The sequence below is a fragment of the Aythya ferina genome, assembly GCF_964211825.1.
Source record: "Aythya ferina genome assembly, chromosome: 12".
NCBI classification, from domain to species: domain Eukaryota; kingdom Metazoa; phylum Chordata; class Aves; order Anseriformes; family Anatidae; genus Aythya; species Aythya ferina.
Window position 1 is genome coordinate 12,949,323 of NC_140308.1, and position 23,366 is coordinate 12,972,688.

General features: G+C 49.4%; 1 protein-coding gene across 4 annotated transcripts in view; it reads right to left on the minus strand.

Moving 5' to 3' along the window:
- Positions 1-23,366, minus strand: part of WDR59 (WD repeat domain 59) — a 47,131-nt gene that overhangs the window by 2,825 nt on the left and 20,940 nt on the right. For 2 of the 4 annotated variants that reach the window (XM_084533500.1, XM_084533498.1), the window contains 12 exons: positions 20,587-20,711; positions 19,700-19,864; positions 18,328-18,423; positions 16,702-16,858; positions 15,420-15,489; positions 15,113-15,266; positions 11,371-11,427; positions 6,652-6,785; positions 5,259-5,340; positions 2,867-2,979; positions 1,640-1,787; positions 1,475-1,547 (listed from right to left, as the gene is read on the minus strand). In XM_084533500.1, the coding sequence (XP_084389626.1) occupies positions 1,475-1,547; positions 1,640-1,787; positions 2,867-2,979; positions 5,259-5,340; positions 6,652-6,785; positions 11,371-11,427; positions 15,113-15,266; positions 15,420-15,489; positions 16,702-16,858; positions 18,328-18,423; positions 19,700-19,864; positions 20,587-20,711 (1,374 nt within the window). The remainder of the gene's footprint in view (positions 1-1,474; positions 1,548-1,639; positions 1,788-2,866; positions 2,980-5,258; positions 5,341-6,651; positions 6,786-11,370; positions 11,428-15,112; positions 15,267-15,419; positions 15,490-16,701; positions 16,859-18,327; positions 18,424-19,699; positions 19,865-20,586; positions 20,712-23,366) is intronic. The other 2 variants (XM_084533501.1, XM_084533499.1) reach the window with 1 other exon arrangement.

Below are 23,366 nucleotides of genomic sequence, written 5' to 3' on the forward strand. Positions count from 1 at the left end.
GGAAGCAGAGGGATGACTGTCACCCCAAATCCCGTGGCATCAGCTGGCTGATGACACTGCAAGGCCGCTCTGGGTGATCGATGGATGACTGTGGCACCTTGGAGAGGTGCCAGAAGGCTGGAGGAGAGCAAACGTCACTCCTATCTCGAAAAAAAAAGGAAGGAGGACAAAGGGAACTACAGGCTGATCGGCCTCACCTCAGTTCTGGGGAAAGCGAGGAAGCTAATCCTGGAAACCACTTCCAGGCACAGGAAGGACAAGAAAAGCATGGGGAGCAGTCAGCACGGATTCCTCATGGGGAAGTCATTTTTGACCAACCTGATAGCCTTCTACAATAAAATAACTGGCTTGGCAGACGAGGGGAGAGCAGGTGGATAGGTGTTGTCTACCTTCACTCCAGTAAGGATTTTGACCCTGTCTCCCATCAGATCCTCACAGGAGCTGTTGGAGCACGGGCTGGCTGAGCAGAGAGGTGGTTTAAGAACTGGCTGAGCAGCTGAGCCCACAGGGTGGTGATCAGGGGAACAAAGTCTAGTTGGAGGCCAGTAACTAGCGCTGCGCCCCAGGGGTCAACACTGGGTCTGGTCCTGTTTAACGTCTTCATTAATGGTCTGGATGATGTGGCAGAGAGTTTACTAATGACACGAAACTGGGAGGAGCGGCTGATATGCCAGAGGGCTGCGCTGCCAGCCGGAGAGACAGCAACAGGCCGGACAAATGGGCCAACAGGAACCTCACAAAGCTCAACGGGGAAATGCAAAGCCCTGCACCTGGGGAGGAACAGCCTCAGGCACCAGGACACGCTGGAAAGCAGCCGAGACAAGGACCTGGGGGTCCTGGTGGACACCAAGCTGAACACCAGCCAGCAATGTGTCCTTGCCACAAAGAAGGGCGTTGGTGTCCTGGGCTGCATTAGCCAGAGCGTTGCCAGCAGGTCAAGGGAGGTGAATCTGCTCCTCTGCTCAGCACTGGAGTGCTGGGTCCAGGTCCAGGAGACATGGACTTATTGCAGAGTCCAGAGAAGGGTAACAGAGGTGATTAAGGGACTGCAGGAAAGGCTATGAGGAAGCCTTCCTATGAGGAAAGGCGGAGAGAGCTGGGACTGCTGATCCTGGAGAAGAGGGAGCTCAGGGAAGGTCTCGACCAATGTCCAGAAACTACTGAAGGGAGGTTGCAAAGAGCCAGGCTTTTTTTTTCCCCCAGCTCAGCATGTCTAGAGGGGCTGTGGCAGTTTCTCCAAAGCCCAGAGTCAGGAAGAGCAGGACTGTGGGACCACCAACACGGTTACTGCAAGCCGTGCTCACTTCCAGCCAAAGAGCTGCAGCACACACCCTAGGTGCAGAAAGCTGCTGGGGCAGAGCACATCGGCAGTCACAGCCAGTGCTAACTCCCTTCCTTCCTCCACACAGGAGCCATCTAAGACCTAGGCCAGAAGGGAGGCGGATTCCTCTCTCTACTCCCCAGGTTTTGGTACCTATGCTCCAGCCTCCAGTGCCAAGTCCAGGATCTGACATGCTGGAACAGGAGCCGGAGGACGTAAAGCTGGGCTGTTGAGGGGGAAAGGAGAGGAAATCATGTCATCTACGTGAGAGATGTTCAAAGGTATCTGAGACAAAGGGGAAAGAGACGGCTGTCATACGTATCGGCTGTGGGAGGCCAGGTTGGAGGCACGCTGAGGGAAGGGGCCGGAGGAATTCGGGCAGCCCTGGAGCCGGGACTGGGCTTCAAACACGCTGCACAGCATGGCCAGGGTCTGCACGTCGTGGAGCTGCGAGTAATGAGCCAGCCTGGGAAACGAGAGAGGCAGAGCATGAGACTGGGCAGAGGTCAGCAGCAAAAGCATTGAGACTCCAAGGCAACGAACTTCAAGCCTGCTGCCTGAATCGATTTGGGCACATCGGTGCCCACGGGAGGCACGTGTGCTCTGCAGGCCTGGGCTATATCTTCTGCCACACCTTCCAGGAGCATAGTCCTCCTCCTGAAACGTGCACGGCCTAACAGGTGGGGGAAAGCTGGGAACTCTGGCAATCCAGCAGCACTCTGGGCCTGATTACCCCAGCTCTGTGCAGCTTCAACAACGAGGCCTGCAGGACTCGTGGCTGTTCAAGCTGGAGCCATTAAACTCCCCCCGAGCCACAACGCCTTTTTGACGAGACCCTCTGCCCACAAGCATCCTGCGTTCAGACCCCGAGGCAAAAACCCTCAAAAAGCGGGTCTTCTGGATCGCCGTGAAGTTTCTGGATTGCTCTGAAGGCTGAGAGCAAAGCTCCCGTGCTGCCCTCCGCCGCTGCTGCCCAGCAGGAGGGAGCTAGGTCAAGCCGTGGTATGCAAAGCCCAGCACACAAATCCTGCGTCTCCCAGTGGGACGGATCAGCAGACAGTTAATTACTAGTAATTCTCTCTCCTAAACAGATTCACTGGCAGGAAGAATTTTGTGGCTAGCACTTGGCTTTGAGACCAGGGGGGTGATTTCCCAGGAATGGCAGCAGTGAATTTGAAGGTGAACCAAGCCAACGCGATCATTTAGGAGGTGGGGAGCAGAAACCCCAAATCTCTCCTCCTAAGGCAGGCACCGCAGGCACGCTGCAAAGCAGAGCTCCAGCTGCACCTGGGCTATTGCTCAACGCCAGCCAAGGGACACCCGGATGCCTGACGGGAGGCCAAATGCTGCCTCCTGCGTGTCATAAACATACTTGCATAAACACACTTCCCGTCCTGATGCACCTCGGGCTTGAGAGAGGAAAAAAAAGACAAGGTGTGGCACCACGCCAAGGCTGAAATGATGCCGTACAACATACATAGTCATGAAGGGCTCCCTCTGCTTCAGCAACCATTCCCAGTCCCTCCCCAGCGTTCAGAGACCTACAGGGACTCCAGTAATTGACGTCCAAATGGATGTTGTGCCCAAGGTATCTCCAAATCTGGGTCAGACTTCGGTCCAAGACAGAGATCAGTGGCTACCATGGCCAGTGACCAAACCTGGCAGACAGGAAGGAAAAACATCAAAGCTACAATTAGAAACTGCCAGACTGCGAGGGTATAGGTGTGCACAGATTCACTCACAGATAAATATTAATGGCATTTTTTAATTTATTGTGTTTTAAAACCAAGAGGGAGCAGTTCCAGCCTCAGTGTGACAAATTATATCAAGAATAACACAAAGCTGATGCCTTCCCTGTCCCACTTGCTTTAAGACTGGGTTAAACCATAGACTATTCTTCCTCAGAGTTTACCAGGAGAGTTTAAACAGACCTGTTAGTTCACTTTATGTTCACAAACCACAAAAGGGTTTAAATTTGATAAAGTACTTTCTCACATGCCACGTTTCTTCTTCATTCACCTCCCTTTACTTTACTCTGGAAACAGTTCCCCCTTTTCAGTCTCAGTACCACTGATGGCATACGACTGCATCAAATCTAGGACTGGTTTTTGTGCTGTGCCTTTTTAAAATGGAGCAAGTAAAACATGGTATGCCAGGGAAAATCAAAGTTGCTGGTTGGGCATATAAAAAACAGGAAAGTGAGTGTGATGCTGGAAAGACAACAAATCAGAGAAGACAACCAGAGCTGATGACACAGGAGGATTGGGGGGACAATGCAAGTGCTCCACGTACCCAGAAGAGCAGCCAGCAACCATAATCCTACAGCTGCTCACTGTGAGCTGGAGAGAAACTGAGCAAAGAAACTGAAACAAGGACAAGAAACTGAGTACAAGACAGCACAGAAAGGAACCTGGAAAGATGTCACTTCCCACACTGCTACAGAACAAGTCCCATATGTAACTGCACTGCTCACGTCTCCATGAATGCCATGAGCAAGGCAAGCTGCAAGACAGGCTGGAGTTACACGGGTGTCCTGGTTTCAGTTAGGACAGAGTTAATTTTCCTCCTAGTAGCTGGTAGGGTGCTATGTTTTGGCTTAGGATGAGAAGAGTGTTGATAACACCCCGATGTTTTAATTGCTGCAGAGCAGTGCTTATACCAAGCCAAGGACGTTTCAGCTTCTTGCTCTGTCCTGCCAGCGGGCAGGCTGGGGTGCAGCAGAAGCTGGGAGGGGACAGACCCAGGACAGCTGACCCCAACTGGCTAAAGGGGTATTCCATCCCATCTGGGGTCATGCTGAGCAATATATAGGGGTGGCTAGCTGGGGTGGGGGTGCTTGACTGCTTGGGGGTAGACTGGGCATCGGTCAGTGGGTGGTGAGCAATTGCATTGTGCATCACTTGTTTGTACACGTTATTAGTAGTAGTACTATTATCATCATGATTGTTATTATTATTATTATTGTTACTGTTATTTCCCTGTCTAAATAAACTGTCTCTATCTCAACTCCCAGGCTTCACTTTCCCTTTTCTCTCCCCCATCCCACAGAGGGAGTGGGGAGGGTGAGCGAACAGCCGTGTGGTGTCTAGCTGCCAGCTGGGTTAAACCACAACAATGGGCCAGGGAATAACAAAGCAAGAAAAAGGTATCAGAAAAGTCCTACTGAAGTTATTCCACCAAAGCTCTGGTCCTCCAGGCAAACCAGACAGCAAAATGAAGCACAGGGGTTACCAGACCTACCTTCTCTCTAGCTGAGCCCACCATGAAGCTAAAAACCTGACAGCAAGACAACAGCTTGAGTTGGTTTCTGCTTAGATCAGGTAAAGCTCTGGCCATTCCCTGCCCAGAGCTAGGGGGAGCCAAAAGCTCAGGAGAGGTGCAGAGGCTCCTCTGGCAGTGCCAGCCACAGCCAGCTCCTGGCAAAAGCTCTGCCTGTTGCTGTGGGCTGATCACACGGCAAGAGACTGGCCAAAATGGGCATTTTTCTCCAATTACTCATTGAAGCTGGGGTCTCTGGGCTCAGGTTCTTCTTGGGGAGAAGCTAGCTGCAGTTAGCACGTAGTGCCAGTGCGGATGAGTGCTGAGCTAATTACAACGGGAATGATTACGTAAGGCAAAACCACCGATGAAAATACGAGCAGCAGCCAGGCAGCTTTGTGCACTGTTACTTCCTCTGCAGGCTCAAAAGCGGGCTGCATCCCCAGCTCTGCCTGCAGGAACCCCCTGAAACGTGTGCAAGACCCTGCTGGCAGCCCTGGGAAGGGACCTCTTGATGCCAAGAGCGAGGAGATAGAGAGCACCTCTGCAGCTGGTCCAAAAGCCTCGGTTTGTTGAACATTTCAGACTCCCTGGAACAAGTGCTGAGCCCAGCTGGCTGTTTGGGTATCAAGGTGACAGCACAAGCAGTTTGAGAAAGAGGTCTGAATCAACACAATACCTGCACGAGATCCCTCCGTCCAACAGCCAAGGCGGAGGCAGCATTCTTCTGGCAGGTCTCCTGGATATTGTTCACATTCAGTCTGAAAAGCAAGCGGATAGATGAGCTCTCTGGTCGGCGTGGTACCCACAGAGGTGGGGTGATGAGGGGGTGATGTGGTTCTGGCAGCAGCGAGCAGTCCGGAACCTGCTGATCAATCTGAAACTGCAAGCACGACGAGGATCCCATCCTGCCCTCTGCTGTTCTCCAGGGATCACTGCCATCCTCCTGGCAACCCCACCGTTCACCTTCCCTAGCACACTGCTAATTTATCAAGCTCCAAACTAGCTTGGTCTCAAGACACCACTTCCACGAGGATGTGGGATCCAACTTGTGGCAGAACACCACCAAGCCAAGAGTCATTCCTGTCCCTAGAAGCCACCAGATGCGTGGTCCTGTTCCCAGCCAGCCTGCTGGCCTGCTCTGCTCGACTGCAGGGACCCAGCTGCAGACTTGGACTCTTGGAATTTCTACTGCTGAAGATCTTACAGCAAATCGAAAAGGCTCAGGCTCTTTACAAATGAGATACCCAGAGAAGAAAGTTCCAAGAGGACTTTTTAAAGAACATTTATAAAAACATATTAATACAAAAAAGGGAGAAGGAAGATTTTCTTCCTCCTCTGTTGCCTCCTTTAAGAAGGGCAGCCTGCTTCTTCCCTGCATGTTTACAGAGTGAAAACGGTGAAGGATCAGCCAGCATTACCAATGCTAAGGAAGCAAAAACTCACGAAAAGAGATTTCATAGCTATCTGAATTAGACACTTTGGGAAAAGGCGCTCCTTGTTTATAAACACATAAACAAAACCCAGAACTTCTCCATCCTTTTCATTAAGGTAGGAGAACTTGCTGCACAGACACTGGCATGCATGTATAATCAGGTCTCCGAGGGAATGAGGCATTCCAAATACTTCTGAAATTAAAAATCCTTACGAGCCAAGAGCAGTTTGGGAGCATAAGAATATGCATTTATTGGGATTTTTTTTAAATCTGTGCACTGAACTGCGGAGTTCGTCAAGATTTAAGATATAATCTTTAAGATTTGAGAGATAATTAGTATTAATAACTTCTCTTTCTGGCTTACAAAGAACCAAACCTCTAAGAGTTGCGGAGATGATGCTGGAGCACCAGTTCAGCCTCCGCATACAATACGCCACCACAAATTCCTTCCACCACGCTTTTCAGATTTCTAGGAGACGAGTCTCCTCTCACGGGGGGAGAGGGGCACCACAAGAAAGCAGCAAGGCAAGGCTAAAGGAAGAAGGTACGGAAACGTTCAAACACTCGAAGGATTAAAGCACAGCAATGCCAACGACAGCTGCTTTCCTTTGGGAAAGGGTCCCAAGCTGATACTCACATGTAGAGCTCTCCCAGCAACTTGTGCACGGGCAGCAAGCAGGAAATATCTTGTATAATGACTTTTCCGGCGGCTTTGATGGGTCGGTTGTTGGCATCTGTCCCCTCTCGTTTGCTTTTCCATCTCCTGGATTTCTGCAGAACGAATGGCAGCGTGTTACCGGGGAGGACAGCAGGCTTCTCGGGCCGGGGAACAATGCACTAGGGTGAGGAACAATGCAAGCAGCACCCAAACCTGCCTCTCAGAAGGCTCTGTGCTACCCTGGAAAACATCCATGACATGCCCAGGAGAACAAGCATCTCCATCTGTAGGGAGTGAAAAGCAGGTCAAGGCAGCGAGCTCAAGGTCAAACTCACTCAAAATGCATTTTGTGAGTTCCCCTGTGAAAGCCAATACGAGAAGGAATCAGCATCGGGATGCCAATCAAACCCAGGAGGGTTTGGCAGGAGGACGGCTCAATTATCACCCTCATTAGGGGTCTGGGAACCCTCTGCACACAGACCACCGCTGACTTCAGCCAACGCTCAGCACACAGACACGTGGGAGCAGCTTCTGCTTGCCCTCAGCTTCAGGGCAAGCCCACAGGTCCAGACTCTTGCTCTCCTCTTTCTGTGTCCTGTTCAGCACCAGGACAGGGCTCCCACCTCTCCTGCTTTATCAGCAGCTCCACACAAACGGCAGGTGATAAAGCAGGGCCCACGCTTTCCTAACAACCCCTCGCTACCAGGTTTGCGGCTATTTACGGCTGGCTCAGGACATGAGGCTGAGGGGAGAAGAAAGGAGAGGAATCGACACAGGGGAACAAAACCAGGAGCCCAAATACTCCCCGTAATGGACACGGAGGCCATCCGCATGCCAAGCTGCATAAAGCTCCCTTGGCCTTACGATGCCCCGCAGGGTATTTGGCTTCTCATTGTGGCCTCTCCTCGCTCCAGGAGGCCGGCGAGGAGGGACGAGGACGTGCAGCAGCATTGCAGGCACTGGAGCTCCACGAGGGAAGCTCTGGCTGCTCTGCAGGGCTCCTAGGAAAGCAGCGGATGCTTCGCAATGCTGCTCTCCTGTGGCAAGTCCCCTCACTGACACGAGGTGCCGATGCTCCTACACAGAAGCATCCCCTAGAAGTCTAAAACGCTCTCTTACCGTTGGGCAGACAACACCTCTTGGGGTAACACCTAGAAATATTGCTGCCCCTTCCGTGATGAAGGATTTGGGGCAGCCAAATGCCACCGGTGTGCAGCAAAGACTTGCTGATGCTGCCAAAAACATGGGAGCAAAGCTTGGGAGCCCCAGCACAAGGACATGCCACGCTGGAAGGGCTGCCAGGCTGCTCACAGCACGGCCCATCAGCAGCCAACATTCGTGCTGCATCTCAGCAGGCATCCGAAGCCAGGCCTGCAGGGGCAGAGCCGCGCTCTGCAGGTGATTTGGAGAGCACCTGGCCACCTCCGAGCGAGGCAGGTTCCCTGCCCTGTTACTGGGGACAGATTCAGCCTGCTCCCACCAGAGCCGACTGAAAGAGCCTCCCAACAGGTATTTCAAAGACTGGAAACACGGACAACACATACCACTTTCCACAGGCACTTGTGGGTTTTTTTTTTTTTTTTGGAGAATGACAGCAAATGAGGATGAGAATGGAAGAGAGCCCACGAATGGTTTCCACCGCTTGCTGTTAGCATAGCACCAGACAGATGAAGACACTAGATGCATCAGAGCCCCTCCAAAACCTGGACTCGCAACAAAATCTTCCTGCTTTCTTCCTCCTAGCACTGCCTGGTTGTTAGCAGAAAGGAAAGCCCTGATTCTTTACTGGGGCAGCGACAGGAGCAGGGTTAGGCAAGGGCCACACGCCCTGCTGGTACTACGCTGCTGTGACCATTGACCATAGAAATCCTAAAGCCACGTGGACAGCCACCATGAAAAACGTCTCACTGGTTTTAACAATTTGCCTCAGCTACAGCAGCTACGTGTCAGAAAGAAAATGACCATCAGAAGCACGGGAACATCAGTGATGAAGTACAGCTCGTTACCTCTGACAGCAGGGCAAGTTCTAGCTTGAACCTCATGACTACTGGAGCGTTACAGGGATTGCTCTCCACCAGGCTGCACTGGAACACTTTCAGCAGGAGTTACCAAAGGCAAGGAGAGCTCTAGCTTGGGTCTGCCTGGCCAAGGTCCACCACAAGGTTTCCTCTCTCCCTTCTGCTCCAAGTCGTCTCCCAGGAGGATCTCCCACTACCCAAAGGAGCCACAGAGGCTGGCAGGCGTCAGGGCAGGGCAGAAGACGTGCCTCTTCCTAGGGGCTGGAGCACAGGTCACAGAGGGGAGCAGGGAGCACAGTGGCTGGAGCAGAAATCAGCATGCGTGCACCAAGCTAACTAGTGACAGGAGGGCACACACTGGCTTTCTGCAACCTAGAGCCCACGCTAGGGAGAACTGCATCTACCCAGCTGCTCCTGGGAGCTTAAGGAGAGGGAGAAAAGGAAGAAAACAGCGGTGGTGAAAGCAAATTAAGACTCATCAGCTCCTCAGAGCACCAGAAGGAAAGAAACCAGAGCGTTGATGACAATCATGGGGTTGGAGGTGACAGCGGGGAACAGCACTGAACGACGACTAAAGAAGCCAGCCTGCACCTGCGCTACCATACCCAAGGCTGCAATTTGCTGCAATCCGAGGTGACAACGATGGCAGTAAATGGGTTACACGTAGAAAACAGACAGCCCAAGAATAAGCCACCAACTGCTTCGCAGCAACCATCACCGTCAGTGCGTACTCAGCAGAAGTCGGTACGAAATGCTGCATGCCTGCTGGAAAGGATGCCGAGCCGGGGCGCGTGCGCCTCTGGGTCCTGCCGAGGCAGGAGGTGCCCTAAGGAGCATCGTGAAACGTCCAGTGCCTGTTTCACAGCAGTGTATGCCAAATCTCGGGGTATAACCTCACATCAGTAAGGCGAAGGGCAAGGTTGCAGACCAAAAGGAAAAGGCTCGATGCCAGAAGTGAAGCTGCGTGAGGGTACGTACCAAATAAAAGAGTTAAACCAGCTCAAAGTCAGGTTCAAGCTGCTTCTAAGGCTTTTCCTTTTAAATATGATTTTAAAATCGCTGCCTTCCTGTGCGTTCCTTTATTCTGAACAACTGCCTACAGCTTAACTCCCCTGTGCAGGTCATGCAGCACTGCCTGGATTTTATCTTCAAAATAATCAACGTTTACTATTCACAGCATCTCCCACAGTACCAGGCTACTTCCACAGACAGGCAAAAAAGTTGAGGCACTTTTGAATCAAGTGTCCCAAAGCAGGAATATTTCTTTTTCTTCCCTGTGTCTTCGCCTTGAGCACCAGTGCCAACTTAGGAGAGCATGATTAGACTCTTCCCAAGGTTATCCACAAACACAATCAGTATTTCAAGGCTTTGACTGCCCCATGTATCATTTTTTTTTAAGTATACGTTACATAAAATTATAACTTTATCTCTTCACCACGTGTTCTTCCTTCCAAGCCAGTGGGGCAAGCAAATTAAACTGTGGCCCTGGGTGCACCACCATTTACCACATCAAAAACTAGCATGTTCTTTTCCTGTTTTTTTTTTTTTTCTTTTTTTTTTTTCTCCTTCCTCTTTCAATCAATTCTTAATCCAAGACAGAACTTTGCTCCTTGCCTCCACTCCTCACATTTCATTAGCTCTTCACAAAAAGCCTCTGGAGTCAAGTAAATTACTTCTGTTTTCTTTCACCTATTACTTGCTAGTATAGTCTTAGAGTTCTTGTAATTAGGAAGGCTTGATCCTATTATACCAAGTTAAATTAGGTGTTACAGGATTCTATTTTATTCCCTGCTGTCTTGTGAGGAGAGAGCATGAAGGTGAACAGCCGTGAAAAAAGTTCACAGCATCAGACCTAAAGAGACCATCTTTAGACTGGAGTTTTCTAAGCTCTGCCTGTGCTTGGCAGATGACTGATGTGACAGTAATTGCCCAAATTTGCAGCACAGCTTGAGCAACGCTGATATCAAGACATTCATGTTCAAGCTTGAGGGACTTGTGGACCTGACTGAAGGAAAACACTTGTCAAAGCAGACTTGGAAGGGCAGGTGCCAGGAGGAAGGAGTACCAGCCAGGTGGTGTGATTCTAAGGGCTCACAAATTAAGGAGAAATCCCACTCACTGCTCCAGGAAATAAGACTTTCTGGTGCATCGCACATGCTCGTTTCATTGAGATGACAGATCGTTATCAGCAGCTCAACCAGTTTGTTTCTTCCGCAGTTCTCAAACGGTGCCATGCCACCAGCTTGCTGCTCCTTGATATTATTTTCCAGCAACTCCTCCCTCTCCAGAAGGGCTTCATCTTTTTCAGAAATGAGGTGTTCTAGTGTCACCCTCCTCAGCTGGTTGATGCTGCATAATAATCGTTCAACTCCTCTGCAGCGCACACTCTGCTTCTTAGGGGTCGATCCTTTTTTACACCTCAAATTACCCCTTGGCATCCTTTCCTGGCTGCTAAGCCAGGTAAAATAGGCATGTCATGAGTCAGTACTTGTACCCTTTGAACTTGTGTCTGCTCCTGTCCGCTTACACTTGCATTTGCTCCCCCTGAAACCCTATGTGGAGTGCAAGTCCCCCACCTCTGTGCAGGTTACTCAAAGGCAGGCAGGTGGCATTTTATTCTTGGGCCCTTGGGCAGAAGACAGGGTAATATCAAGGACAGTATTAGCACAGCGCACAGTACCGGGAAGTCGTTAATTGCTTGTATGGACCAACGTCGCCGGGCAGAGCGAGGAGACATCTGTATGTGAAAACATTATACCCAGGAAAAGGGAAGAAAGACACCAAGAAAATTAAAGACAAAGGTAAATAAACTGGAAACGAAAAGTGCCCTGAACCAGCAGAGTAAAAGATACTATTCCCCATGGTTCTGTTACACAGTGGACAGTTGCAAACCGAGACCCCGCTTTCATCCACGCACAATTGCACTATATTGCACCTATGGACCTGGCAAAATGTGGGCTGCTGGAGGGAAGATTTCAGTGATCTCAACCCTGAACAGTCTCCCACATGGAGTTGTACTACCCCAACAGGCGTGTGTCCTTGTTCACACCATGATGTGACAGCAGAGAGGACAACACCACGCTGCCCCACGTGCCAGGCTCCTGCTCTAGCCAGTTTTCCCCTTTTTGGCTGAAGAGGAAGGCAGCCAAATGTGACCCCAGCTGCACCATTTTTAACCCAGCCCTCTGACATGGAAATCTGCAGCAAGCTAAAACAAACCCTCCTGCTCGCTCAGCCATCCCTTTAACATCCAGCATCCTCCAGGACTTCGTTCACTGGAACCTGCTGCAACTGTTCACTTTCATTTCGAAAGCAATAAAAGACAAGCGGCAGGATATTAGAAGGGATGCAGAGACCTGTACCCAGAGACCTGTACCTGAGGAACTCATTTGGGTTGAGTGAGCAATCAAGTTCACTGACTGACCATGCAGAACAGCTCCAAAAGTAGGCTTTCATTACGAACCTGCAGATATTTCATTAAGCACTCAGCGCAGGATTATAACAATAAACTGGATCTCTCAAAGCACATCATTGTGGGCTCACCTGACAAAGATATTTGTTACAGTTCTGGAAGAGTCAACACAATAAAAAGGGGAAGAACGGGGTTATTTGTGTTGTGTGCAGTGTATTTCGCATTTATTTTCAGCTGATGACAGGCAGTCCTCATCGTCAGGCATGCCTGAGCCTCTGCCTTCCCTTGCAGCTCACTGGGAGAAGCTGAGGATGAGGCTCTGTTTGAGGACTGCCTGGCCCCATGGAAAGAGAGAAAGCTGCAGCCTTGTGCTACGTGTTCCTCCACTGCATCTCGCAAGAGAGGGCGAAAAGGATTAGCAGAAGGAACTTCAGTTTAGTGGAGAGCAAGCAAAACTAAGCTCAGTCACCCCACTAAGCCCTGCTCTCCTGTAGGCAGCAGCTGCTGCCAGCCCTTGGGACTCGTGGCTCTGCTCCCCCGTGTGGAGCTTGCGAGGGCTGCAAGCAGCCAAAGCCCGAGGGAAGCCCTGAGAAGCAGCAGCAGCTTCCAGGCTCTGCCGTGACAGAAGCGTGAGGACACCACAGGCACCAGCCATGGGCATGGCTGTCCCTTAGGCAAGGCTGAGCAGTGCCCAGGTCCCCACCAGCACAACCCTTTCACTGGAGCGAGAAAACCACGGCCATGCACTGCCTTTAAGAGAAATCCAGGCTTGAAACACTGATGGCATTGCCACAGTATAAATGCAGATTCTCCTTTCTGCTGCTTTCTATACTACTAGCTTTTTAGACTACTACTTTTTAGTTTTTGTTGACTTCTTTTTTGTAGGAAGGAAGAAAGGAGGAGCATGCATGCATGAATAATATGAGAAAGATATATATGTGTGTATATATACATACACACACATTTAAACGAGCACAGAAGGGCTGAACGTCACATTTAGTTTCATTTTGGTTTACTAAGGAGATCTCTGCTAGGCTCAGCAGCTCCCCTGCTTTTATGGGGACATGACACATTCCCTGTCTGGCAATGCACAAATCCCATTTGTTTGTTAATGGTGGTTGCTGCATGGGATTTAAGTTTAAATACTTGGTTATGTCTGACAAACTCAGTTTAGAGGCTGAAGTTACGTAACTTGGTAGTTTACTGCACAATTTCAACTTTTATTTAATGCAAATATGAAATCCAAGCTTTCAGAGCTCCCAAGACTCAGACTCTGGGGTTTTTATGCCTTAAAATCCTCACAATGAAATGCCATAAGAATATTTAGCGTTGATTTAACAAAGGCTGGGACATCAACTCCCAAAGAGTCAGAAAACCTTTGCTGAAGGGAGATGTGAGGTTTTTTGATCTGTTCCATCTGCAGGAACATTTGAGCTAGCTCTCTGCTAGGGCCCGGGCCCTTCTTCCAACCCAGCGTGTGAGGACGCAGCCTGGCACAGGGACGGGGAAGGAATTTTCCCTGGCTTTCAGCAGACGTGGCAACACACATGCTTTACTCTCTAGATCCACCCCTCCCAAAATCTTGTCACCATCAATACGCGGACTGGGGAGACAGGTCACATGAAATTGCACCAAGCTGCTTCCACACGTTATTTTTAGCCTTGTCTGTCATCTTAGAGAGCTGCGTGTCAGAGACAAGCACGCTGCAGAGGACAGAGGTAGCTCTTTAAATAAACTCTCCTGCAAAGCCTGGAACAGGCTGTAATTCCTGTACCAGTCAGCACCATTTTCTCCTCTCATCAGAAGAAGTCTGGGGAGGGGCAATAAAAATCACTAGAATGCGAACTCCCAGAGTCTTCTGGGATCTGTATGGAAGCAAAACTCTACCAGGAGCAGAGCCTCTCCCCATGCCTGGTGTGTGTAAGAACTAACTCACATTACATACGCAGGACACAATCCCAGAGGGGTCGGCTGTCGTGTTCAGGACTACTGGAAAACCTAGACCTATTTCAGCACCAAGGAAGAACGAGAGCTCAAGGCTGTGATTTCCCTTCTGCTCCCGTGACAGGAGCTCCTGAGCTTCACCGCAGCAGAGTGTGGGTAGCTCTTCACTTTTGCTGGACACCTGGAAGCTCTCCCTTGCTGCAGCAGATGTGAGGTGTGTGCCCTCACCACAGACAGTGGGCAAACTGCTTATATGCCTTGAATTTTCAGGCTCTAAGTGGAAGCTTACCATATTTTTGTAAGCAGCCCCATGCTGAAGCACATGGAGTTTGTCTCTGAGCAAGCTGCACGGCTGATTATTCCCACAGCAGCTGCTCCAGGCACATCAGGCCATCAACTACTTCGGAAATACCCTGCGGCCACCCTACAATTACCAAGTGGTGTTTTGCACCCTCCCCATGCCCTGGAAGGGAACAATCCTCTCTCCCCCAAAGCCTTGCTTGTAAACAGCAATGGTAACAAGACCTGCGCCTAAAACAGAGGTACATAGATTGGAAGTTCTTTGGAGGAACATATAGGGATGATTTTTGTTTAAAGTAGTCCAGAGGCACATATCCCTGCAAGAGACACCTGTAACAGAAATGAGCCAAATACACCCCGTAATTCAGGAGAGGTTACTGATAAGCTTCACAGAGCCCTCTGCAGCTACATACATCAGGGAGAACAGAGAAAAAGAGTGGCCTACATGTACTTATCTGGAGACTACAGCTTCAAGTGTGAGATCTTAACTCTACGTAATGCAAAGGGAGAGAGTGTAATGTACTGAAGGAAGCTGTGATGGTCAGTCTAGAGAGATATCAAAATAAGCAAGTCAAAGGCTGGATCGGCAAAGAGGTTACTAACAGGAGATAAAGCCACGTGACATTTTTAGAGAGCTGCCTATAAAAGGATGCCTTCTTGAGAGGAATATGAAACTTCTGTTACCAGCAATGCTCTCAGCCGTACAAAGAGAACACAAGTCATAACAGCTGAAGTGCTAGGAGAGGCTTTCTGGCCCGGTACTTACCCTCTCTTTGTAGTAGAAGGAGCTAATGGAGACCTGCTCCTTCTCGCTGCGTGTAGGGCTCCCGCTGTACAAACGCAGATTGCCTGGGGTCTCTGTGCGGATCTTCATTGGGGTAATGAGGCCGCTGTGGTACGCTGATAAAGCTGACAGGGACCTAGAAACAAGGGAAAGCTTTCAGCAGGAGCTTACATCCACCACGGTGCTCTGGAGGCTCAGAATGACACCTCTAACCCAAGCTGTTTCACTCTTTCTGAGGGCTGGCAGTTCAAAGATCAGGCAGACCTCAGCTACAACACCAGGTACTCACCTGGGTGTGGGTTCTGTTGGGGACACGGCACGGTGCATGGTCATGGGCCTCGTGAAATACACCAGGTACCCTGCAGAGACAGGACACAGCATAAAGATCCCGTGACAAGGAGCAGACTGCCTGGGGTGGTGTCAAGGAGCAGGGGGCTCATCCATTTCTCTGAGTGTTTCTCAACCCAAATCCACTTCTTCCAAACCCATTAAAGAGCACATTTTGTTGAGCTGACTGCTTTATAAGCACCAACACCACGTGTTAGAGACGAGATGGTAGAAGAAAAGGAGCAAACACACGTACTTCTGTGTTTTAACTCTTCACCAGAATTTGTCAGTGATACTACAGAGGCAAGTGCAGCGATACACAGCTATACAGAGGAACCCTGAGAGCTGCTATGACTCTTCTCTTCAAAAGGATAACCTGAGCCATCTGAGGCCAACTCCACGCACTCTCACAGGCTTTACCCCATTTGTTGGCATCTCAAGTGTCCTCAGCCACCCACTCCACTACAAGAGTTTCAGGACTTAGCAGGTTTCACTGAGCCTATTCAAAGCAGTATTACTGTTTTACTTCTGCTGGGAATTTGGTGAGGCCTATAGGAAAAGCAGCTTTCAAAACATGCTCCAATTGTTAGGTACAGGAGAGTCATGCCTGCATCTGAAACACCACAGTGAAACTTAACACCTCTTCTCAGACCTTAACCTGTCTTTTTTAAGGGTCTTTGCAACATATACACTCTCCTGGAAGCCTGGACACAACTGTACCCCATCACTCATTTAGGGGAAGTTTCCCAGTGATCTTGGAAAAGCTATTTGGGACAAGGGAAAGGGTGCAGAATGATAAAAGAGTAGTTAATAACAACAATACCTATTCAGCAAGGGGGTAAATTGAGTCCAAAATCGCAGGAATTTTGTGAAGGCCTGAGAGCCAGAGTATGTCCAGCAGTTTGATGCTGGTAGGAGGGAAATGGGCAAGGAAAAAAGCTACTCCCAGTCTTCTGTAAAAGAGGTGTGTCAGTACCTCTGGCAGGCCTCATGCCAAGGGCCACCTCTTCATTCAGTCCTGGGTTTCCAGATCCTAAAATTCTACATGCAACACCATGCAAGCAGTTGCTAACTAGGCTCATTACCTATAAATTTACCACAATATTGCTACTTTAGTAGGGTTTCTCGCTTGTTGCATGGCAGCAACTAAAACCTCATCTTGTTCAGAGGCCTGAGTGTTCCCCTAGACACTAAAGGGACCATTCCCCTGAGAGCTGCTGTAATGTATCAGCGACGGGGCTGACCTGCACCACAGAACCGGGCTCCCGAGGTCCGTGGAAATGGGATGTTGGAGTCCTGGTAGGAGCCGTAGGCGTTGGAGACCCGGGCGAACGTGGGCAACGGGGGCGTCACGGAGTTCGACAAAGCGTAGGGATTGCTGGACGTGCTGTCCTCTTGGTTCTGAAACAGGAGGTACCCAAGATCACGCTCCTGATGCCACAGGAAGGAAACCACTAAACCACTGGGTATCCTAGTGCCAAGCAGCCTCGGGGCAGGTGCCTCCCCTTTGAACTGAAGCAGATCAAGCACAGAGCATGGCTACTGCTCTGGCTGCAAAGGCACTTGCAGGCACGTGTACCTGTGAGCAAAGTGCTGCTCTGCACTCTGATCTCTCCCACCACAGCTGTGCTGAAATTCAGAGCTCAGCTAGGGTGAAAAACTGGTCTCAGGGGAAAGCTATATAGAAAATCTGACCTTCAGACTCCAGATATGGCTCCCAAGAACAAAACAGGGAGCTGAGCTAAACCCAACACCTCCATGATGCAAGCGAGACAAAGTCTCCTTGAAGAGGAATACTTCTACAACCCACACAACTGTGGGGGTGTCAAAAACAGGCTGGGCACCTTAAATGAGGAAAACAGGTGGTGTGAGCCAGGTATGAGCAACTGGGAGACCTCAAGCCTGTCCAGAGGAATTTTAGCAGAAATCCGCATTTATCTGGATAAGCTAAAGAATTTCTTTAGACCACAGCTGTAAAGGCAGCAGCATCTGGCTCAAATCATCTAATTTCCATACAAGTGGTGAGAAGTTCCCACTCACAACAGTACTGATGAAACTAAACAGAATTCAGCTTTCCATGTTAAAAAAAAAAAAAAAAAAACACTCCTTATTTGTGATGAATAAACAAAGCCTCTTCAAAAAGAAAACTGAGGAACCTCTCTAATCTTTTCCTGAATGCTGAAAACACCCACTCTGGCACACCGCACCCACACACAGACCTAACACCTGACACTGGGATGCTGAGTAGGTATCACAGATCTCTCAGCTAAGGGCAGAGTGGGACTTGTGTTTCCCCGCAGTATCATCCCTACAAAACCTTAGCACGAAGCTTCAGAAAAAAAAAAAAAAAAAAAGAAAGAAAAAACAACAGACTTTCACAGCTTTAAAGACCTTAGAATAGGACTGGCAGGATCTCTGACTGGAACTGAGGAGGTAAAGACATCTGCCACTGCCTTTCAGACAAGAATGAATCCATCGCCTCCCTGAAAACTTATTTTCTTTCACAGTTGACAACCATGCCCTGGCAGTCAAGGATCTACTCAGAGCTGGGAAGCTACCATGCACTGCTTGGCTTCTGGAGCTGCTGTGATGCTCCAACTCCCCATAATTCCTGCTGACCTGAATATTAGTGAGCATGCAGAGTTCCCCAAAGCAACAAACCTTCAGGGCCTGATTTTCAGAAATAATGCATCTAATCACCCACTCAGTTTTCTTCAACATTAACCACTAGTGCTTACACAGATGTAGCAGCCAGTCACAGGGGTCTATTTACACATCTAATGAGGCCGGACTCTCACTGCAGAGTCAGAAGCGTGGGATGTGGGAGAAGACAACAAACTAGGGCAGAAAGCCCATGTAATTCTCCATACCACAACAGACTCCAGCCAGGAGACCAGCTGACGCAGGCAGGGCTCCAGGCAGCTCTGGTTCCGCTTCACTTTCTGCAGAGAAGTGTCTTTCAATATCTGGAATACAAACAAGATGCAGCTTGAATCATGGTTACTTCCACACCTTCCCACATCCTTTTTTTGTCTGCAGCAAAGTTACCAGGCTCTAGAGACTGAAGGGCCAGAGGCATCCCAGAACACCTACTGGAGCCACACTGGAGTGGGTTGCACTGATGTGCTGCCTGCCTTGAGCTTTCATCAGAGCTCTGAAGGGTCACCTGGGTTCTGATCCAGGATTTGGGCTTCTGTATTACTGTAGCCCATACATTCCATACCAGTTTGTGGCAAACTGGATCCATCTCTTTCAAGAAGGAACCCAAATCAATCCATTTACCTGATATGCAGGCTTGGACCTAAGGCTGAGGCTGAATTTGCTATCCAGGTAGCCAGTGCAACCTTAGCACACAGCACTGTCAGACTCAGGGGGATAAAAGCATTAAAGACTGAGGTGCTCAAACACTTACAAATCTCTGGTTTTGCTTCCTCCCCTTGAAGAGCAGTTTCTCATCATCCCTTTCCATTCAGATGCTGACCATTCCACATGGTCAGCACAGTAAAAAAGAAAAAAACATTTCCTCTCACCAAGGAGGACACAAAGTATTCTCCCCTCAAGCTCTGAGGGGAATACAGCAAAATTCAGTGACTATAAGCCCAAAGACAACAGCACTGTATGTCTCTACCCCTACATCTCTACCATGTATCTGTTTTAATTTAGGAAACAGCCTACAACCTCACCCTTTCTTTGTGGTCCTAGGGTAAATCAAGGTTGTTGCTCCTATTGTGTTTATAGAAGGCAAGAGAGAGCAGCTCTTGTTGCTGGAAAGGGCTTTCAGCAGCAGTAGGACTTTCTATACCAGATGATCAAACACCTGGTCCGGAATTTGTGGGGTTGGTGTAGAAAGTTCTCTAGTTTTTAAAACAGTTTGTGGAGGCGAGCATGAAGCAACATGCCAGCTCAGAAACACCATACTTTCTGTAGCTGGATGCTTATATGGTCATTTGGTCTATTAAGGGATTGGGGGAACTGCATGAGAAGAAGGATGATAGGAATGGTATTCTACATGAATGTAGAATAGCAGGGAAAAACACATTCAAAGTGCATTAGTGAAGGAAGGCAAATACTGGGTTGCAAAGCCAACAAATACGTCACCCTAGGAGCTCCAAAATACATTAATTCTAGCAGTGGTCTGTGGTATATCTTCGGCAAGGTCTGATGTCTTACTGTGTCAGGAATCTAGACACCAGGTGTCGAGCACATGTGTATTTGTACAGACCGTGTACGCTCCACACACACCTTCAGCAGCTTGGCCTTCATGGAGGCAGTGATCGAGGTTGGGTTGATGAACTGGAAGGACGGCGCGGCGTTATTGGGGTATTGGACAGGGAACATCACCAGCATCCTGACTCGGTGGTTGCCGCAGTGCACTGACACCGTGCAGCTCCGATTCACCGCATCCATCTGCGCGAGGGAAAGCAATCGCTCTGTAGTTACATCTCCAAGGACCTCTAAACTCACAGTGCCTTAAATCCACGCTGAGGGGCTGATTCCTCTGCACGTAAGATGAAGTCATGCTGTTCTCAAGGGCAGCAAACACAGTGACAGCAAAAACCCCAGGCAGAGGGGAGCAGCCGTCACCACGAGCCCTGCAGCTCCTGCAGACAGCAGCCAGCACAGGCTGCTCCACTTCACCTGGCTGTGGAGGGCTCCAGGCCCAGTAACAGGCACCATCCAGGGTCACATCCCACTGTCTCAGAAAGATGCAGAAGGATGTGAAACCACAGGGGTGGGGAAAGAGGGCAGGCAGTGCCTTAAGCCTCCCATCCCAGTACTCTGAGGGACAGAGAGAGGGCTGAGCAGACTAAGTTCAGAAACAGCTGAAATGAGATCAGCTCCACGTACTGGAAGAAGTCACTTTGCAGCCTTGGCAGGGAGGAAAACACAGTCCAGCCTTCTTGGGATCAGTGCCAGGGTACTTGCTGAGCTGAAATGCCTCCCTCACTCCCAGTGTTTGGGATTATCCTCTTTTCTGCTACCCCCGGCCAAAAAAGATCTCGACAGCTCAAAATAAACCTTGTTTACAGGCAGCAGTCACTGCAGCAGAAGGGTTCCCCTCAATAGGCTCTGATGAGCCAGCTTGCCCACATTCCCTCCTAGCCAGTCAGCAGAAGGAAACTCCCTACCTCCACGTTGACATTTCGGATCTGCACGTTGATCAGCGAAAACTCCTGCTGCAGCGTTTGAGGCAGCCCCAGCTGGTCTGTCTTCTTCCCCACCAGGAGGTCATTCAGGAAGTCTTCTTTTAAGGCTGACAGGAGAGATGCAGAACAGACTGAGACAAGTTACAGGAGACCTTTGGCACGCGATGCCGGGAGGCAGCCAAGAGAGCAGGCTTTTCTCTGCTCCTTGAAGTATGAGTTTTACCTGGCAGAGACCTGCGAGCTGGAGGGTCTCGGCTGCTGTTTAGAGGCAGGCTTCAGAGACTTGCTCTTAAAAAACACCAAACCTGTCTGCACGCTGGTTTCCGAGGAAAGTTACAGAAGCCACCTGCATTTTGTACAGCCCTAAATGGTCTGGTCTCTACTCTTCTGAGACACCTTCTCCTCCCCACACAGTACTGCCAGGGTCACAGACAGCTGAAGTGGAGCCTCTTGGTCCAGCTGCCAAAGCAGTCTCCAGGAGGAGCTCTGGTCTTTGGGATTCACACCCCACCGCTCGTGGCTTTCAGGGAATGTGTCCAAAGCAATCTGATGAATAAGGCTTTGGGAGAGAGGCGAGGGTATTTCTGGCCCTAGGAGAGGTTTAATTCATTTGATGCAGCAGTGTGCTTTTAATGTTGCAAAGCACTCTAGTGAGTAATTCTTCAAGACTCGTTTAAATGCTGGATCTAACCGTCCAGTTCCACTGTCAGTGTTTTTTTCAGGAGGACAATAACCCCTCAAACACAGGACTGATTTAAAGAGCCAGGCAAGCACTGCAGGACATGAGAAATTAGGGTTAAAATAGCCAAGTGGACTGTGTTTCAGAAGAATTGGTCTCTGCCTGTTGTTGTGCCTGGCTCTTGCCTTGACCCTTGCGACATACCTCATTAGGACAGGGGCAGCTCCTGCTGGAGGGGGTTTCGTGTGGCAACCTTTCCTAAGAAGGCCAAATATATCTTTTGATGGTGGTTCCCAAGGCCACAAGGCAAGTCCCACTTACTCAGCTGTCATTCTCACCCTTGATGTTGCACAGACTACTCTTAGGGAGAAAAAAAAAAAGACAAGAAATGCAGAAAGCTATCCTTTACCAGGTTTTGCCTGAAAGTCACTGACTTTGCTGCTGGGACAAATATATCTGGCTTTATTGCTGCCCGGTTGTTTGCTGAATTTGGGTAGGTAGGACGCTTAGCTACTCATTCCTATTTGTGATTTTATTAGTGCTTAGATATACTTCACAATAGGGAGCTGGAAAAGGGATTAAAGGAAGATCAGTGGCTCTGAGGGAAGATAATTATTTCTAACTCAAGACGCCACATAGCTTACTGAAAAGCCACCTATGAGGTTCCTAAAATGGGCACTGCCTTCTCTTTGTCTTCTATCCCCATTCCCTTCCAATTAGCTTCTAATCCCCAGAAACCCACATATTTGTCTAGATTCCTAAAGATCTTTTATAGGCAACAACCAGTGAGGACAGCTGTATACTGACGACACAGCTGGGGGGCTTTCTGATTTATCTGCAGAGCCCTGTTCTCTTCAAAGATCCCCCAAAGTGCTTTACTAATGTAACACGGAGACTCTGCTGCTGAAATCAACAGTCCACAATAGCTTTTAGGCTAGAAAGAACTGAAATTCCTACCTAGGGACTTGCTTGCGCATTGATCCTGAAGTCATGCTATTTGCAGCAAAATCTGCCCTGCTACAGAAAGTCATTTTTAGTCCCTTTGGCCGCAAAGGAAACCTTACCAGCCTGAACCAAAACCAGATTCACAAAGAAACCATGTAGGACATATGAATGTGATGTTGTCAAGGACAGTGAAAGGCACTCTCCTTTGGAAAAAAGATGTCAGGCAGACAAAAACAAGAACCCTTCTCAATGCTCCCTGCTAGAAGCTGTGCTTCCCCACGCAGTACTGCTCACGGTGAGCACAGGTAGCCAGGGTACTTGCTATCATATTATAAAACTCTCACGTAGGTAGAGGTGCTGGCTACTTTTCAAAACTTGTTCTGCTGCCACACAGGAGAGTTTACAGAGGAACTTCACTGGGCAGGAAACTTCCAGTTAGGAAGAGCTACCTCCCCAAAGGGACCCAGACCACCTCCTTTATTCAGAGGACAGTCATTAGACCATTTCCTCACCTTCTCTCAAATCTGTTGGCAAGCAAAAAGGAGAAACAAATTGCTTTTCTGTAAACTTGCCACATGGGGATCCGATGTAGCACTCTGCCACAATACAGAACAAGAGAACGGAATTAAAACCCAAGCTGACACAAAGCCACGGGAGAATCCAATTCTTATCCTCAATATTAGATGTAGAAAGCTCTTTAGAGGGTTTTTTCTCGTGCACATCATCACCTTGGGTCTCAGCTGATGCAACCCCTTCTGTTCTATTCTAACCTCTTCAAACACTACCACCCATGAATGTTTAACCCGGCCAGATCCTAAACTACACAAACCCTCCTTTACATTCCTGCCTTTGTTTGCCTTCTCTTCCATAAAACCAAATCAATACTTGCTGTTAAGCCCGTTCCCATCCACCTTTCTGGTGCCCACAGGTTAGATACCAGCCCTACCCCTCCGCTCTGCCAGCTCTAAGCTACCTCTCCTCAACACGTGCAAAAAAGACACAGCAGCTCTCTCCACACTACTTCGGTGGTTGGGAGAAGACATCTGCAACACGTCCATGTCCTCAGACCAGTTCACACAGCGACTCCAGCAGAAGGGTTTCGATACCAGGTAAGCAGTTTGTGTCAGAGCACCTTCCT